We start from the raw sequence: 19,338 nt of genomic DNA, 5'->3' as shown, positions 1-19,338 counted from the left end.
TTTAGCGCCCCCTGTGGACACACTGGTACTGACTTTGTCCTGTACTTATGTAAGTTGTGTTTTTGTATGAAAAACTTTGCTTTATCTGACGCCTACCCTTATGGAGGAGTTTTAGGCATTAAAAATAACAAAATCTAAATACATATCTTTCAGATTATGGTCTTATTTGTTTCTGTTGCACATAAAGAAACGCGACTAATAATTTCAGTCTATTTTAAAACCAATGAAAAAGCTTTAAAGCTGACGAGCAATCAAGCTGAGCGGGAATCACTGGGACTGTTTATTAAAAACTGTATACTTAAATCATTTTAGATTAATAATTTAATTTATAATCAATAACAATAACCTCAGCAAAACGGACTCATGTGCAATATCCCCCCTGTCTATTTATTAACGTTCAATAATTACTCATCCCTCTCTTCTTACATGTGCAATCCTTTTTTATACCCATCTTCTCAGTTCTGTACATTGATTTCCAACCTGTTACAAGTCTGCGCACAATTTTAACTGCATCACTGGTTTTGTAAATATTTGTACATTATTTATTTAGTTGTGTATATACGTTTGTAAGATATGCTTGTTTTACCTCTTTAATTTGAATTGCGAATAACTTTTAATAACTACTATTTTATAGGCTCTTGTTTACTTTATACGGTTATCTACACTTTAAATTCAAATTTTAATGTAATTTTTAATATATTTCTAATTTTCCTTTTCTTTCCTGTTTTATCATATTTGTCATTTTAATTGTGTTCTTTTATGCCTGTCTGAATGTCTCCAATGCTTTTAATGTTTTAATGTAAAGCACATTGAGTTGCCCTCGTGTATGAAATGCGCTATACAAATAAAGCTGCCTTGCCTTGCCTTGCCTTGCCTTACTCTGCTTCTGTAACACTTTAAATTTCCCCATTGTGGGACGAATAAAAGATTATCTTATCTTATAAAATAATCTTTAATCAATGTTTTTAACAACATGTTTGTATTTAAGTTAGTAGCCATTATCCCTTACATATCTTATTATTTATATTTTATGGGTAAGGCTTATTATATAAACAATTTGAGTCATGCATGTGAAAAAATGCCACTGAAAGAGCTGTTTTGGACCTCACAGATCCGGTTCATATTACTGATTCGAGTTAAATGTTCCGAGTCACTGAACAGATCCGAACTCCCCCTCCACCAGTCAGCACTGTTTGTCTGTTTCACGTTGTTGAATAAAGTTGTGAGAGGAAAAAGACCCTCACCTTACCGAGACAGACCAGTAATCCTCAGACCCGGACCCGGACTGTGACAGATCCAGATCTTACTCTTGCCCCCTTCGCTGTTTCCTCCTCGTGGCACTCTGTAAACAGAATCTGTCCTTTGTGCCTTTTTTAAAAAGATCTGCTCCTCCTCTTCAGACTGTCAGACCTCCAGTCTCAGGAGAACTTATAAACCTGTTAGCTGTTAGCTCAGCTGTCAAACTGCTCTTTGTCTCTCCAGTCTCTCTGGGTCTCCCTGAGTCTCTCTGAGTCTCTCCTCTGGGTTAGCTCTCACCCCGGCTCTCCACACCTCCAGTCTGTGTCCCCTGACTGAAGCTCAGCACACCAAGATAGGCGGCTTGGGATCCAAGATGTCGAACCGAGTGGTGTGCAGAGAAGCGAGTCACGCCGGGAGCTGGTACTCTGCCTCGGGTAACTGTTTACAGAGCTCCGGGTTAGCATGCTAGGTGCTAACATGCTAATGTTATTATTAATGTAATGAGTATTTCTTGTATTTGTTCTGCTGGTTATAACATGTGATATAAATGTGTTATAAAGGTTTAAATTCACACACTGACACAGCTGACTTTTAATGCTAATCCAGCTGATGAGGAGGAGCTAGCATGCGAGCTAGCATGTATCTGGACTCCTATCTCTGTTTGTTCATTTGGTGCATGCTCTGTTTGAGCTTATTCAGCTCTTCTCCTCGATGGAAATGCTTCAAAACAAACTGCTTACTCTCAAGAAACCAATGATAACATCTGAACACAAGCTAACATATCTGTAACAGCTTCATCCCCTGGCCTATAGCTGCTGTCAGCTGGGATCAGACACCTCTAAAATCAGCTCCTCTGATTTAAAGTGTTTTATTTCTGCTGTCTGATTCTGCTTCCTTGTGTTAAGAGCAGACATCCTCCCCGACATGAAACAAAGGACTGGGCAGGGCTGAGAGCTGGAGCTTCATGTTGCACCCCTTCCCCCATTTCTCCAGCTAGCTGCCACTTTGTTTTTATGCAGCCTGCTTGTTTCCCCTTCACAGGCTGGGCTGTATGCTGTGTTGTGAAAAAACACAGCAGGTTGAACTCCACGGAAACAGCACAGATGATTAGGTTGCATGTAAACAACATACATCAGCTGTTTCTGGAGGCTTATCTAACGCCTGTCTGCTCTAATCAGGATGCCTTTGTGTGTTTTTACAGCATTTAAACCAGATATTAGTCTGACTTGCACATTTGATTTTTACATAACTGAGAGAATAGATGTTTTTTGTGTTAGTGTTCTGCATCAATAACCCACAAACAGACTTACATCATAATTATGTAGGAAAAATGAGATTTTCACGATGCAGTGCCATCAAGAAAACATGCGTGTACAGTCTGCTCTGTTACTCACATGATACAGAGCTACAGATCTACAGATTTACAGCACCAAAATAATCACAGCAACGACAGGAACGACCAACCAGAGAGTAATAACACAGACTAAGTTACTCCAACAGAGACAGCTTGGTTTAAAATGTTCACCTGAATAGGACTAATGTTCAGCTGCAGACCTCGACGTGCTGTCTCAGGCTGGATGGGGATATTTTGAAGGCCGTGATGAAGTTTGTGTGCGGCAAACAGTAAACAAATCATTCTGCATTTGAATAAGCTGAACACCATTTAGAGAAACCACACACAAAAACTACACAAACACAGTTTGTTGGATTTTAAAGAAAAAATTCATCACTTGATGTCAGAGCAAAAGTTTTGAGTAACAAGAACATTCATAGAAATGTAGAAGAGTGAAAGTCAAAAGTCCCCCAAAAATAACACTCAAGTAAAGTACACATCCCAAAATATGGACTTCCTTACTGTCCACCGCTGACAGAAACCACAGTATTCATGTAAATTGAAATGATAGAAGACAAATAAAACATCATGAGATCTCTATAAAACTCAATATATAAAAGCAGCCAACATTTACAGAGTACAGTTAAAGAGCTTCTCCTCTCTGTCATCGTCAGAGCACCAAAACATTTCAACATTTCATTTATCAAAGACTCTTAACTCTTTAAGTCATGACAGCAAACAGTAAGACTGAGTCTTGACTTCTCAAAATCATCTGAATCTGAATAATAACCCGTTACCCCGCTTTGTTCCCCTCGCTCTTTATAGATCCGTCAACATTAACTGCTTGTTTGCTGGACTTAAACTGTACATCTAAATTCACATTTTTGAGTTTGTCTAAAATGTTTAAACAGCTTTTTAAAATCAAGCTTTCAGTTGTGATCATTTCATATTTTTTAGTTTGAAAACATAAAATCTGATTGATATGTTAAGGGAAATTTTTTCCATTTTTCAGATTATTCTTTTAGGCTTTTATTTTGAAGTTTTTTTTAATGGGACTTTGCCTTTATAGGTTAGGACAGCTGAGGAAAGACAGGATTTGTAGGGAGTAGAGAGCGGGGGAAGACATGCAGCAAATGGTCGAGGCTGGGAGTCGAACCAGCGACTATAACCTCTATATTTGGGGCGCACGCTTCAAACGCAAGGCCAATAGTTCCCCCACTTCTTTAAAGTTAGCTTACATTTTTTCAGTTGTGATCATAATGCAAGGTAATTTATTCCAAAAATACTTTGTGCTTTCCATTTTCAAATTAATCTTTTAGGCTTTTATTTTGAAGTTAACTTTTTGGGGCTTTGCTTTTATTGGATTGGACAGCTGAATAAAGGAAATGAGGGGAGTAGAGAGTGCAGGAAGACGTGAAGCAAAGGGTCGAAATAGTGACTATAGCCTCTTGACAGGGGGCGTATGCCTAAACTGCGAGACCAACAGCGCTCCACTTTTATTGTGAAAGGACAGCTTGAGAGGGACAAAGTTAATGTGGGGAGGAAGAGAGAGAGTGAGGTGCACCAAATCATGTTGGGAAGATGAATTCATGCAATGACCAGCGCATTGAGGACTGTAGCATCTGTACATGTGGTGCCTGCTCGACCAGCTGAGCCAAGTCGTGCTCCATCAGACCTTTTTTTTTTATTTCAATTTGACTGATTATTCTTTTAGGCTTTTATTTTGAAGTTATTATTTTGGGGCCTTGCCTTTATTGAATCGGACAGCTGAAGAAAGACAGGAAATGTAGGGAGTAGAGAGCGGGGGAAGACATAAAAGTTAGCTCACATTTTTTCAGTTGTGATCATGATGCAAGGTAACTTATTCCAAAAAATACTTTGTGCTTTCCATTTTCAAATTAATCTTTTAGGCTTTTATTTTGAAGTTAATTTGTTGGGGCTTTGCTTTTATTGGATTGGACAGCTGAAGAAAGGAAATGAGGGGAGTAGAGAGTGCAGGAAGACGTGAAGCAAAGGGTCGAAATAGTGACTATAGCCTCTTGACAGGGGGCGTATGCCTAAACTGCGAGACCAACAGCGCTCCACTTTTATTTTGAAAGGACAGCTTTAGAGGGACAACGTTAATGTGGGGAGGAAGAGAGGGAATGAGATGCACCATGTCATGTTGGGAAGATGAATTCATGCAATGACCAGCGCATTGAGGACTGTAGCTTCTGTACATGTGGTGCCTGCTCGACCAGCTGAGCCAAGTCGTGCTCCATCAGACCTTTTTTTTATTTCAATTTGACTGATTATTCTTTTAGGCTTTTATTTTGAAGTTATTGTTTTGGGGCCTTGCCTTTATTGAATCGGACAGCTGAAGAAAGACAGGAAATGTAGGGAGTAGAGAGCGGGGGAAGACGTGCAGAAAATGGTCGAGTATGGGAGTCGAACCAGCGACTATAACCTCTATATTCGGGGCGCACGCTTCAAACGCAAGGCCAATAGTTCCCCCACTTCTTTAAATTTAGCTTACATTTTTTCAGTTGTGATCATGATGCAAGGTAATTTATTCCAAAAATACTTTGTGCTTTCCATTTTCAAATTAATCTTTTAGGCTTTTATTTTGAAGTTAATTTGTTGGGGCTTTGCTTTTATTGGATTGGACAGCTGAAGAAAGGAAATGAGGGGAGTAGAGAGTGCAGGAAGACGTGAAGCAAAGGGTCGAAATAGTTACTATAGCCTCTTGACAGGGGGCGTATGCCTAAACTGCGAGACCAACAGTGCTCTACTTTTATTTTGAAAGGACAGCTTGAGAGGGACAAAGTTAATGTGGGGAGGAAGAGAGAGAGTGAGGTGCACCAAATCATGTTGGGAAGATGAATTCATGCAATGACCAGCGCATTGAGGACTGTATCTTCTGTACATGTGGTGCCTGCTCGACCAGCTGAGCCAAGTCGTGCTCCATCAGACCTTTTTTTTTTATTTCAATTTGACTGATTATTCTTTTAGGCTTTTATTTTGAAGTTATTATTTTGGGGCTTTGCCTTTATTGAATCGGACAGCTGAAGAAAGACAGGATTTGTAGGGAGTAGAGAGCGGGGGAAGACATGCAGCAAATGGTCGAGGCCGGGAGTCAAACCAGCGACTATAGCCTCTATATTTGGGGTGTGTGCTTAAACCGCCTTTATTTTGAAAGGACAGCTTGAGAGGGACACAGGTAATGAGAGGAGGAAGAGAGGGAATGAGATGCACCATGTCATGTTTGGACGATGATTTGATTCTATGACCATTGTGTTGAGGACTGTAGCTCTTCTGTACATGGGGCGCATTTTCTACCAGCAGAACATAACCGAGCTCTGTCAGACCAGTTCTTCCTATTTTTCCTGGTGATGGTTGGCCTGGTTGTTTAAGTGCGCACCCCATGTACAGAATCAACAGTCCTCATCCCCACATTTCCTGTCTCTCCTCAGCCGTCCTCTTCAATAAAGGCCCCACAACGCCTGTAAAAACAACCAAAGTGAACCGTGTTAGCGAGATTACATGTGCTTATTTTCACTGCTCAAACCCGGGTCATGAGAGTTCAGAGGTTGATGTAGTTTGACAGGTAAAGGAAGGGTGTTGTAACCAGAAAGTCAAGCTCGTCAAAGATTATCAGGAGACGGGGAATGTGTTAAAGTTCAGTCTAGTGTTTAAATATCTCTCACCTCAAATAACACCAACCCCGCTGCCACACTTCACATTTCAACCCTCGTCAGCAGATGCAGGGAGTGTGACTCTGTGATGGTGGTGCAGAAGCTCGAGCAAGATCGAGCTCCGGATCTGAAATCTAACGGTTATCATTTCTTCTGTTTCAGGATCCCAGCTGAACGCACAACTAGAGGGCTGGCTGTCCAAAGCAGAGTCCTCAATCAGACCTGCTAGAGCCATCATAGCACCGTAAGCACACGCTGACACGAGGGGGAAACACGCAGACATGTCAGAAGGGATCTGTGCTTCAGTCTCATCCTAACATGACATGTTTTCCTTTGCAGGCATGCTGGCTATACCTACTGTGGTGCTTGTGCAGCACATGCCTACAAGCAGGTTGATCCCTCCATTACGTAAGTCGTGCAGTGATCCTTGAGAAGCTCTGTGTGTGGCTTATCTGATTTTTCATGTGCAGGATGATGCGATAAAGTGTTGTTCTTCAGTCGTAGGGTGTTCATCCTGGGACCTTCACACCATGTGCCCCTCTCCCGCTGTGCCCTGTCAACTGCAGACATCTATAGAACACCTCTCTATGACCTGAGAATCGACCAGAAGGGTACTCACTCTTTTTAAGCATGAGATATTAAAACATGAACACGCTAGGTGTGTCTTTAGGAAGGTGTTTTTGGAGTTGCAGAATCTTGTGCTTCTTTCTTGCCAACAACCAAGTGAGACAAACACCTTTCTTATCCTCTCTGGATCATTAAAATAAATCTGTGATCTACACTTCCTGTTTGGTTGTTAAAGTCCAACCTGACAGGAGCTCCAGCATGCAAACCTTTTGGGATCTTTGTGCGATGATGTTCTTTAAATCATCCTCCAGAGAGCAGGCAGATCTCTGACTCTGTTTTAAAAAAAGTGATGAGGTCTCGCTCAGCTACACACTTAATCAGGACTCCTAATTTAAACGACTCCAAGAACGACTTCATTAGCAGACGTGGTCATGCTGAGGTGCACACATTAAAGTGAGTCTCACCTGTTTTACAGTGTACGCCGACCTCTGGAAAACTGGGTTGTTTGAGCGGATGAGTATTCAGACAGATGAAGACGAGCACAGTATTGAAATGCACTTGCCTTACACTGCTAAAGCCATGGAGAGGTGAGAACAAACACAAGTAGTTCATTTGTTTTCTGTATGAATGCACCAAATGCAACATTGAGCTTTGAAGTTAGCATTAAAGTTCAAACATAACTTCTAATTCAGGACGAAGTTTACATGGTAGTAAGGTTTTAGGGGTTACAGGGGTTAGGCAAAAGGTACTTCTTAAATGTTACACCTTCGGTCTTTTCTGGAGTCCCTGAGCTCCCTTGTCTCGTAGGTTCCTCTGGATCTCTGCTGCTGTGGACGTGCCAGACTCCAGCTGCTACAACTACTACTATCTGTCTGTCTCTCTCTCTCTCTCTCTCTCTCTCTCTCTCTCTCTCTCTCTCTCTCTCTCTCTCTCTCTCTCTCTCTCTCTCTCTCTCTCTCTCTCTCTCTATCCCTCTCTCCAACACGGTCTCAGCAGATGTGTGTCTAACATGAGTCTGGTCCTGCTGGAGGTTTCTGTCTGTTAAAGGAAGTTTGTCCTTGCCACTGTAACTTGCTAAATGCTGCAAAGTGCTCTGCTCATGGTGGATTAAGATGAGATCAGACTGAGTCCTGTCTGGAAGATGGGACTGGATCTGATCTGGCCTTGATGTTGGCTCTTTGGAGATAATAGAACATAGAGTACGGTCTAGACCTGCTCTGTTTGGGAAGAGTCTGAGGAGAACATTAGTGATTTGTTGTGATTTACTGCAAGGACAAACTTCCTTTAACAGGCAGAAACCTCCAGCAGGACCAGACTCATGTTAGACACACATCTGCTGAGACCGTGTTGGAGAGAGGGATAGAGGGAGATGAAGAGAGAGAGAGAGAGATGATAGTGGGGAGACAGATAGTAGTAGTTGTAGCAGCTGGAGTCTGGCACGTCCACAGCAGCAGAGATCCAGAGGAACCTACGAGACAAGGGAGCTCAGGGACTCCAGAAAGTGTTATCAATACTTCTCTCTAATCTAAAGGAACAAAACCTGATTTAAAATGTGAGCTGTGAAAACTCGACTTTACCTTCTCTTCAGTATTTGTACTTCTTTACTTCCCACCTCTATGTATTCTCTCGTGAATGCAAGTGATAAAAAAAAGGATCCACGAATAGAAATAACATGAGGTGAAGCTCATCAGAGTTTATTTTTCCTGCTCTATTCAAACTAGTATTACACTCGTGCATGGAGAGGGTGATATGCATAATTAATAGAGCCTTCTGTTAGCTTGGCAGGCGTCAAAGGCATGTTCCTGGTCCAGGAAATCAGGGATCAGGTAGTCTGAAGTGTAGTTTGTTACACACTAATTATTCATCGTTAGAGTCTTAAAGCTGCAGGAGAGAAAATCAGGTGTAAAGGTTTAAACTGAAGGTGCAGCATTATGTGAGGTGTTGGTGTTCATGCTAAGTCTTATTTCTGACGTTTCAGCCACAAAGACGAGTTTAGCATCGTCCCCGTGCTCGTGGGAGCCCTGAGTGAGTCCAGGGAACAGGAGTATGGGAAACTGCTCAGCAAGTACCTGGCAGACCCCTCCAACCTTTTCATTATCTCGTCTGACTTCTGCCACTGGGGTATGTACCAACATCATCAAACCTGCTCCTTCAGTTTGTGATCGCAGCCTGAATTTAAACCTGCTACTTGGCTGTATCCAGCTTTGCACCGATGTCTTTGTCTCTTTTGAAGGTCAGCGGTTCCGTTACACGTACTACGATGAGTCTCAAGGGGAGATCTACAGGTCTATTGAGCATCTGGATAAAATGGTAATCGCTTCAACATCCATATATATATATTTAAATGTGCTGTCACTTATAGGATGGAAGTTGTGCAGAAGAGTCTGAGCTCCCATCAGACGGATGCACAGCTGTCGTGGTGGTGAAGTCGATGTTTAATAGACATTCGTGTCACACCGAGACAGAAATAAACGGTGCTTTTGTACACTATGTACTCTGGACTAAGTGCCTCCATGAACCTCCTAAAAGTATACTGCTCCTGGTAATGACAGAAGATTCCAGAGGACACATACAAACTGAATTAATAACTTCAGAATACTAACATCTGTTTAAATAAATGAGGCCATGTTTTAGTGTCTGACTGTGTTTATCTCCACTCATGAAGGGTATGGGCATTATAGAACAGCTGGATCCAATGTCTTTCACCAACTACTTGAAGAAGTACCGCAACACCATCTGTGGACGTCACCCTATCGGAGTGCTGCTACATGTAAGTACCACAGAAGAAGAAGAGGGGAATAATCTAAATGTACAATCTCACCTGCTGACCACCTGTGAGGAATCATGGAAATAGCAAAAGCAGCATAAATGTAAAAAGCACTGAGTATTTCTCAGTATTTCAACAATAAAAGGGACTTAATTTTAAAAATATTCAGAGCCCAAACACTAAAACTGTTAACTCGGCACATCCTTCTTGGCATTGGACGTAACAGTTGATCAACACTGTATGTTTCACAGCATTTTGTTTGCTCCTTTGATGGTTCAAGTTCCCGACGGGATGCAGTTCTTTCACCATGAGCTGGTGTCACATGAGGACATGTGTGGTGTGTTATTGTTCAGGTCATTTAATCAGTCCGTGAATACAAACAAAGATTCTCACCATCAGGCCGTTATGCATTTTGGTAGTTTTGGATTGGGATAATTCACACGAGTCCCAACAATCAATCAATCAATCAATCAATCAATCAATCAATCAATCAATCAATCAATCAATCAGACTTAATTTATAAAGTGCTTTTCATACAATGATATTGTAACAAAGTGCTGTACAAAAAATAAAAATAAACCACCCCCCCCCCCCATCCTAATCCCAACCCACCCCCAACCCCGAAACCCACCCACAATCCTAAAGTGAAGAACACAATATATGAAACAATGATAATAAAAACAATAAAAATAAAGAAGAAGTTTCTGAATGAACTGAGGAAACTCTCTCATGATATCTTAACCAGGAAACACTGGAGGTAAAATAAGATGTTAAAAAACTCAACACAAGAAATAAAAATCACCAAAATAAAATACATTTCTAAGGTTATAAAATATTAAACCATAAAAGGAAAATAAGATGCTATACTTAAAACATGAATGAAATAGAATAAAAAGTGGCTAAAACAACTCAAGGAAACATTGCTCCCTAACTTCTCAGTTTACAGATTTGAAAACTTTAGGTGCATTTGGACCAAGAGTTCTGGAGTCTTTCAGCCCCCAGAACTACTTTACCCTGAACATAAAGGTTCCTGTGCCACCATTGTTGTCTGCGTTTTGACCGCAGGCTGAAGTCTTGGATAGATTGTGCTAATCAGGCCAAATAATATTTTGAAATCTCAATAAAAAACTAAACTAGTTTGCATTCCCAGGAACTCCCTCTCCCTCAAAAAAATTTTTTTTGAAAAAAACAAAATTTTTGAAAAAAAAAAATTTGAAATAAAAATTGAAAAAAATAATTGAAATAAAAATTGACAAAAAAAAAGTTTTAATTTTTTTTTTAAAAGAAAAGACAATTTTTTTTTTTTTTTTGAGGAAAAAATAAAATTTAGACAAAAAAAATGTAATATATTTAAAAAAATAAAACAAATTGACAAAAAAATTTGACCCAGAGCCTGTCAACAGCTGTGTAAACTCCAGAAACACTGACACGTTCAGCTGAAGGTCTCCAGTTTACAGGGTCACTTTTAAAACCGGAACACCGGGAGGAGAGACGCATTCACGGTGGGCTGAGAGAAGACTACTGTTCCAAGCTGCTAAATCAAGAGAATCACAGCTTCTTCTTTTGAAAAGTACACACACATACAAAAAAGATAGAACAAATAAAAACTAATGAAAGAAAGAGAAATCAAGAGAATCACAGATGGAAAAAACAATGACTGTGAATGTTTTTTGGAAAAAATTGAAAACCAAATTTTTGAAAAAAAAAAGATTTGAAATAAAAATTTGAAATAAAAATTGAAAAAAAAAATGTTTTAATTTTTTTTTGAAAAAAATGAAAATTATTATTATTATCATTTTTTTTTTTTATTAAATTTAGACAAAAAAATATTAATATTTTTTTTTTAAATTAAAAAATTTGACAAAAAAAATTGACCCGGAGCTTGTCGAGAAAATTAATTTTCCTCAAATTTTAAATCGTGCTCCAAAAGCATAAAAACATGCAAAAAAGTGAAAATTTTGCACCTGCCGTTAAAAACATGGAAAAAGCAAAGAATGAATCAACACGTGAGAGGAGATAAGCGCGAGTAGCAAAGACGTTTCTACACGGCTTTAAAATCCTTTTGAACTCAAAAAGCCGTGGCAGAGATCGGCCGGTGTTTTGGTTTAAACAGCGACCCTGTTAGCTGAAGACTCTCAGCCGGATGCATCCCTCATAAACGTCTTTAGACGATCATTAAATATCTGATGAGGATATTTTGAAATCTTAATAAAAACTAAACTAGTTTGCATTCCCAGGAACTCCCTCTGTGTTTCAACAGCTGTGTAAACTCCACAAACACTGACACGTTCAGCTGAAGGGCTCCAGTTTACAGGGTCACTTTTAAAACCGGAACACCGGGAGGAGAGCTGCATTCACGGTGGGCTGAGAGAAGACTACTGTTACAAGCTGCTAAATCAAGAGAATCACAGCTTCTTCTTTTGAAAAGTACACACACATACAAAAAAGATAGAACAAATAAAAACTAATGAAAGAAAGAGAAATCAAGAGAATCAAAGATGGAAAAAACAATGACTGTGAATGTTTTTAGGAAAAAATTGAAAACAAATTTTTTGAAAAAAAAAAAAAATTGAAATAAATAATTGAAATAAAAATTGAAAAAAAAAATGTTTTAATTTTTTTTTGAAAAAAAAGACAAAACAATTTATTTTTATTTTTTTGGGAAAAAATAAAATTTAGACAAAAAAAATTTAATACATTTTTTTAAAAAATAAAAATTTGACAAAAAAAGTTGACCAGGAGCCTGTCGAAAAAATTTATTTTCCTCAAATTTTAAATTGTGCTCCAAAAGCATAAAAACATGCAAAAAAGTGAAAATTTTGCGCCTGCGGTTAAAAACATGTAAAAAGCAAAGAATGAATCAACACGTGAGAGGAGATAAGCGCGAGTAGCAAAGACGTTTCAACACGGCTTTAAAATCCTTTTGAACTCAAAAAGCCGTGGCAGAGATCGGCCGGTGTTTTGGTTTAAACGGCGACCCTGTTAACTGGAGACTCTCAGCCGGATGCATCCCTCATATACGTCTTTAGACCATCATTAAATATCTGATGAGGATATTTTGAAATCTTAATAAAAACTAAACTAGTTTGCATTCCCAGGAACTCCCTCTGTGTTTCAACAGCTGTGTAAACTCCACAAACACTGACACGTTCAGCTGAAGGTCTCCAGTTTACAGGGTCACTTTTAAAACCGGAACACCGGGAGGAGAGACGCATTCACAGTGGGCTGAGAGAAGACTACTGTTACAAGCTGCTAAATCAAGAGAATCACAGCTTCTTCTTTTGAAAAGTACACACACATACAAAAAAGATAGAACAAATAAAAACTAATGAAAGAAAGAGAAATCAAGAGAATCACAGATGGAAAAAACAATGACTGTGAATGTTTTTTGAAAAAAATTGAAAAAAAAAATGTTGAAAAAAAAATTGGAAATAAAAATTGACAATAATTTTTTTATTTTTTTTGAAAAAAAATTAATTTTGAAAAAAAAAATTTAATATATATATATATATATTTTTAAATAAAAATTTGACAAAAACATTTGACAAAAAAAAAATTCCTCAAATTTTAAATTGTGCTCCAAAAGCATAAAAACATGCAAAAAAGTGAAAATTTTGCGCCTACCATTAAAAACATGGAAAAAGCAAATAATGAATCAACACGTGAGAGGAGATAAGCGCGAGTAGCAAAGACGTTTCAACACGGCTTTAGATCACCCGGTGTTTTGGTTTAAACCGCGACACTGTTAACTGGAGAACTCCACAAACACTGACACGTTCAGCTGAAGGTCTCCAGTTTACAGGGTCACTTTTAAAACTGGAACACCGGGGAGAGACGCATTCACGGTGGGCTGAGAGAAGACTACTGACGGTACATGTCAGAGCACAAACCAAACCATGAAGTCAAAGGGACTCTCTGTAGACCTCAGAGACGGGATCATTTCGGGGCACAGATCTGGGGAATGAAAATTCACGTGCCTCAACGAATCCACCAATCACAAAATCCGAACTGATGCTCAACCCTAATGCTGAATCAGTGACTATCTCTGATCAGGGAGACTCGATCCGTACGGTGTGTGTGTGATCTGTTCCGTGTGAGTCAGACTAAGTGGATGCTCCTCTTGTGTGTGTCTTGCAGGCCGTGGCCGAGCTGAGGAAGTCTGGATTAGAAATGAACTTCTCTTTCCTGAACTACGCCCAGTCCAGTGAGTGCAGGAACTGGCAGGACAGCTCTGTGAGTTACGCTGCCGGGGCGCTCATCGTTCATTGAGGTCGACCGTCGCAGGGGGCAAAGCAATGCCGCTGCCCTGCCCTTACTATCTATCGCCATAACCTGACCCCGACACCCCCCCTCCCCTTCCTCCTCCTCTTCCTCAGCCCTCCCCGTGTTACGCCCACTATTTGCAGGAAGGACCTAGACACTCGAAGCCAATACAGTCTTCTTTCTCTGTCTCTCTCTCTCAGCTCTGCTCCGCCTTTCTCCACCCTCCTCTCAGTTTGAAGTGTGTCTCCGAGCGTTAGGTTGAAACCTTCAGTGTGAAGTGCAGTTTTGAGATTATACAGAAGTTAAAGTTTAGAGGATGAGCTCTTGTTAGTTTGGCTCGGAGGGGGAGCTCTTGTGAGGTTTTTTTTTTTGTTGCGAGGACTGTAGTGAGTGAGTTTGTTTTCCCTGACAACACGATGGATTTCACTTGTTTTGATGATGCAATCTTGGACTCCTGGCGTTCTGTGCTCATGTAAAAGTAATGAAAATAAAACTGCAGATCTTTAAAGGAGAACACTGAAACGCTGCCGGATGAGAATGAAGTGTTTTGACTGACCGCTTCGAGCTTCATGCGAACTTAAACTCCTAAAAACAGTGTCATAGGTAATCCCACCATCGCTCAACATACTCTTATGTTGTAGTTGCTAACAAAGGGCTGCTTACAGCAAAGTTCACTAACCCCTCTGTACAAACCAAAAAGTGTATTACTCAGTTAATTCTTGAATATTATCTTTTCTTCATATTTTACTCTCCTCTTATTCTCCCTCTTTTCATAGTTTATTAGACGTGAAGTATTTACTCCAGTAGTTTGTAGATTTGAACTAAAGCAGTGTTGTCAGTGAAGCTCTAAAGCCATCAACATGGTTTGCCCGACATATAAATGTGCACAACACTGCTCCCAGAGTCTCACTTAATATCTGTAGCGTTATAGAAATGCATTTGCGGGCCTTGATGCAGTTACAGGTACGACAGAAGCGTCATCAGAGCTGGATGTGGTGTAGGTTTCTCCCAGCGCAGACGCCTCCTGTCGAATCTTACTCGACTCCCTCGGATCTCTGCGGTTCCTAAAATCTCCACGCAGGACACTGAAGAGAAGATTTCCTTTATTGCTGGATTTGGAGATTTCTTTTGTTACATGCTCGTTTCTGGAAGAGCAGCAAAGCTTTTGTTGTAGCCTGAGAAGAGATGAAGTTGTAGATTTGAAACCTCAGATTTTTTGTCGTATTCAGATTTTAAGAAAGCCAAAATGTTTCAGGAAGATTGAAGTCATTAAGCTAGTTAGCGCTGTGAGTTTACGTTTTGTTCCTCGCCAAACAACAAGCTAACGTTAGATAAAGCTAATTATTCGCTAAAGTCACACGCAGGACATTTTCCTCCCAGGACAGCGGCGTCCATGTCTGTGGACGCCATCTGACAAATATTTATTTCTTCTTGATACTAAAAAAACAACAAGCTCTGGAAGTCTGGAGGTACATTTAGCAAGCGAAACAAAGTTTGATTAACGAGCTACAATACGACTTCAGCTAACTCAACTCAACTCAAACTTTATTGATAGAGCACGTTTAAAACAACCAGAGTTGACCAAAGTGCTGTACAGATCAAAAACAGCACAAATGACAAACATAGCATACAATACAATATTAAAATACATAAACAGTGCAAATGTATAATAAAATAAGATAGAATAAAATAAATTTAAATGTAATTAAGATTATGCCAGATGTCCACTCAATGTTGATTAAAGGTGACATATCATGCAAAATGGGCTTTTTAATGGTTCTCTACCTGAAATATGTGTCCCTGTCTACAAACCCCCCAAGAATGAAAAGAATCCATTCTGCCCCTGTTCTGATTTCTCCACCTTTCTGTAAATGTGTGTGAAACCAGCCGTTTCAGACTTCAGTGTTTTTGTTACATAACAACAATATCCGGTCTGTCACGGAGTCAGAGCTCGGAGCTTGTTCAGCCCATAGACTGTATAAAATAATACTGAATCCCTCCTCCGTTTTTCATTACCTGCACAAATGTGTGCTAACAAGGAGCTTAGGAGGGAGGCATGCTAGTTGTAGGCTGTCTTAATAAACACAAAGGTCGGTTTGACTCCCCACGTCTGCAGATTTGAAGATCTAGGGGATGATTTTTAGTTTTCATGGAAAAGTGCTAGCGCTAGTTAGCATAGCTACATAGCAACATGTCATAGCTGTAGCTGTAGCTGTGTACCAAGACACACGTCTACATGCTGACAAATAAAACAACAAGAAACACTAAATCTGTGACCAATCCTTCAGAAAGGTCCTGCTGCCTTTCTGGCAGAGGTCGGTTTGACTCCCCACGTCTGCAGATTTGAAGATCTAGTGGATGATTTGTATTTATCATGGATAAGTGCTAGCGCTAGTTAGCATAGCCACATAGCTACATGTTCGTAGCTGTGTACCAAGACACACGTGGACATACTGATAAATAAAACAACAAGAAACACTAAATCTGTGACCAATCCTTCAGAAAGGTCCTGCTACAGGAGCCTCTCCGTCAGGATCAGATTCTGGATCAGATTCAGAGGGTTGAAGTAACGCGGGTCTGTGAGCAGCCGTGTATATTCAGCCAACATGTAAACATTAGATCAACGTGCTGGACAGCCGAGGCCACATCCACTTCCTGAGGGGGCGTGGTCAGAGAGAAAACAGACTGTTCTGAGGAGGACTGAAGAAGAGGGTTCTTCAGGCAGACCAAAATCTGATTTCAAAGTGTTTTTTTGAGCATAAACTTTAAAGACATGTTTTGGGGACCTCTTAGACCAATATATGTTGATGAAAAAAGCGTGATATGTCACCTTTATAAGCCAGGGAGAAGAGGTGTGTCTTAAGAGAGGATTTAAAACCCTCAGTTGATCCTGCAGAGCGGATCTGTTGGGGCAGGTTGTTCCAGAGCCGAGGAGCCGCCTCCACACAGGCTCGCTCACCTCTGGTTTTAAGCCTGGTTTTGGGAGTGGCCAATACCAACTGAGCAGATGATCTCAATGTCCTGGCAGGGACATGATACTGGAGAAGCTCGGTCAGGTACTGGGGGGCTCGGCCATTAAGAGCTTTAAAAACAAACAATAACATTTTAAAATCTATTCTAAAAGCAACCTGGAGCCAGAGCAGCGAAGCTAGGACAGGGGATATGTGGTCACTCTTGCGTTTGCCAGTGAGGAGACGGGCAGCAGCATTTTGTACCAGCTGCAGGCGGTGCAATAATGAGGTCCAACGGAGAGTTAAAACAACAAGCTAGTCTCTTTGTCCCGCAAGCTAGCGGATATTATCTTAGCTGTTTAGCTAACGAGTTGAAATAATGGTGAAATAATAATTTGTCTGATTCCCTTTAAATGGAACCGTTACAGTCGTGGTATTATTCATACAATATCATGAGACTTCAGCTTCCCACACTGAACATCACGTACGAAAAATTGGCTACTGCTGTGAGGATCCATCGGATGTGGTTAATTTGCCAAAAAAGTGTCTGTACTGGAGGAAAATGTAAAAACCATCAGAGGAAACACTCGAACACGAGCTCAATCAGGGTAAAAAGCCACAACAGGTCCACAGGTTGCGTGACACGTGAAGTTGTCTCTTGAATTAAGACACGAAGGGTCAAATAATGAGACACGAATCAGTGCCGCGGACACGAATGTTTCACAGAGCAGACATGAGGCCCTCTGCTCCCTCTCCATACACTCCTCCTCTCTGTTTGCATGTTCATGTGTTCTCGTGGAGCGTCTGTAACTTTGAGTGTTGTCTATAGACCCTTTAACAGCGAGTCTGCACCGCCGCTGGCTTGCGTTCATCACTGGGAGTCACTCCGTACACGAAAGTCCAGTTTTCAGACAGAAACTGCAAAATCTGAAGCTTTAAATATATTCAGGATCGAATGAAGCCATGTCAAGTCTTGGAAACTGATTGTTTCTTTCAGTATGAAGTTTTATTTTTAAGAGTAGGTTAGATTAGAAACATCATGTTGAAATGAATAAGATCTGTTCAGCTGTGGGTGTGACTTCAAATGGAGGGCACTCAGGAGGGACCGGTTTGAGGAAGCACCATAGACCGAGACGAAGGCAGATACCTGTCCAGGTGGGTCGAGGATCTGCTCTGTGAAACACTCCTATCAGCCGCCCTGACGGTAGCTCTCATCGTTTTGACCTCTCGTGTCTTATTTACCTCCTCCTGTGGACTTCTCGTGGCTGTCACCCGGTCAGATTAATGTGCGAGTATTTCCTCCGTTATATTCCTGCTTTTTCAGATCAGCACAAAATCAAAATGAGCCTCTAAGTTTCTTTAAACTACCAGTGACAGATGTTACTCTGCTGTATTATGGATTTATCAGATCTGAGTCTATTTAAAATGTTAACCTTATGAGATATTAAGCAACACAATTGCTGTCAAAGAAGATGAAATGTTCCTTTTCTTCGAAGGGATTTACTAAAGCGGTAGCAGCTGTAGTGCTCCTCTAATATTTAATATATTAACAGACTGCGTACTAAAGCTAAATGCTAATCTCTGGTGTCAGTAGAAGCTTTGAATGACAGTACGATGATAGCAGAACACGATGCAGTCCTCCGACATCCCCCCGGCGCCGCACGAAGCGCCGCCATTAGCATTAAGCTACAACGTCTGGTTGAACAAAGTGGGCACAGACTGATGAAGGGAAACTAGAAAAGCATGACACACTGTGCTATTGTGCCTTTTATCACTGTTGCACATATACATATAAAGCGTAATCTCACTTTAGTCTTATTTTAGATGTGTTCTTTCAGTTTGTGTTTTTCCATATGTACCCCACCGTCCCCTCGCCCAGCGCCCAGCGCCAAGCGCCCGACTTACAGCTCACCCAGCACTCCTGAAGTGTGCGACCTGCCCCCCCCCCCCCCCTTCATCCGTTGGTCTAAAATGGCACCAACTGTTATCTCCGTTCTCCAGCAGGGAGTGGTGTTCTGTTTCCTCCACCTCATTCCTGTAGAGAGACAAAAGGCTGAACCTCAACACTGTTCATTTTCTGTTTATGGATCTTTGTTTGTCTTTTAGAAATGTTGTTTTTTTGTATTTTTTTTTCTTGCTTAGAGAACGGGAACTTACACGTCACAAACCTAAAAATATACTACTTAACTACTCCCTAAATGGAGTTTTTTTTATCTCAGGTTCCACTGACAAAGCATCCCAAAAGGCTTCAGTTCAGGCCGTGGATTCATGTTACAAAACAAGTAAAATGTACTGAAAGCACCTCGGCTCTGCTGTCTTTTCTTCACGTGGTTACAGTTAGACAGTAAACGAATGTGTCATGTGTTTATCTCTGGCTTTGATTATTCTGTTTACTGTCTCTGAGCTGTCTCTGATTTTTAAGAAGAAACTTGGAAACATGACCGAGTGCTATCACAGCTGTCTCAGAGGAGGTATGAAACTTCCCCAGGAGGGGGAGCCAGGTGGTTTGATGAATGAGGGAAAATCATCACTCACTTCTTTTAT

General features: G+C 40.6%; 1 protein-coding gene across 1 annotated transcript; it reads left to right on the top strand.

Moving 5' to 3' along the window:
- Positions 1–1,221: 1,221 nt before the first annotated feature.
- Positions 1,222–19,095, top strand: memo1 (mediator of cell motility 1). The gene is made up of 9 exons (XM_034681676.1): positions 1,222–1,673; positions 6,409–6,490; positions 6,586–6,654; positions 6,745–6,857; positions 7,289–7,400; positions 8,792–8,934; positions 9,047–9,123; positions 9,479–9,583; positions 13,718–19,095. The coding sequence occupies exons 1-9, from the start codon at positions 1,613–1,615 to the stop codon at positions 13,847–13,849; spliced, it is 894 nt and encodes a 297-aa protein (XP_034537567.1). The 5' UTR covers positions 1,222–1,612; the 3' UTR covers positions 13,850–19,095.
- The last annotated feature ends 243 nt before the right edge of the window (positions 19,096–19,338 follow it).

This window comes from Notolabrus celidotus, chromosome 4 (assembly GCF_009762535.1).
Source record: "Notolabrus celidotus isolate fNotCel1 chromosome 4, fNotCel1.pri, whole genome shotgun sequence".
NCBI lineage: Eukaryota > Metazoa > Chordata > Actinopteri > Labriformes > Labridae > Notolabrus > Notolabrus celidotus.
This window is presented reverse-complemented; position numbering and strand designations above follow the sequence as displayed.

Excerpts from the sequence above, each read along its gene's own strand:
- memo1 (XM_034681676.1), top strand. The coding sequence starts at position 1,613 with ATGTCGAACCGAGTGGTGTGCAGAGAAGCGAGTCACGCCGGGAGCTGG. Across the intron at positions 9,124-9,478 it reads TTGAGCATCTGGATAAAATG|GGTATGGGCATTATAGAACA; the intron begins GTAATCGCTTCA and ends CCACTCATGAAG. Across the intron at positions 9,584-13,717 it reads CTATCGGAGTGCTGCTACAT|GCCGTGGCCGAGCTGAGGAA; the intron begins GTAAGTACCACA and ends TGTGTCTTGCAG.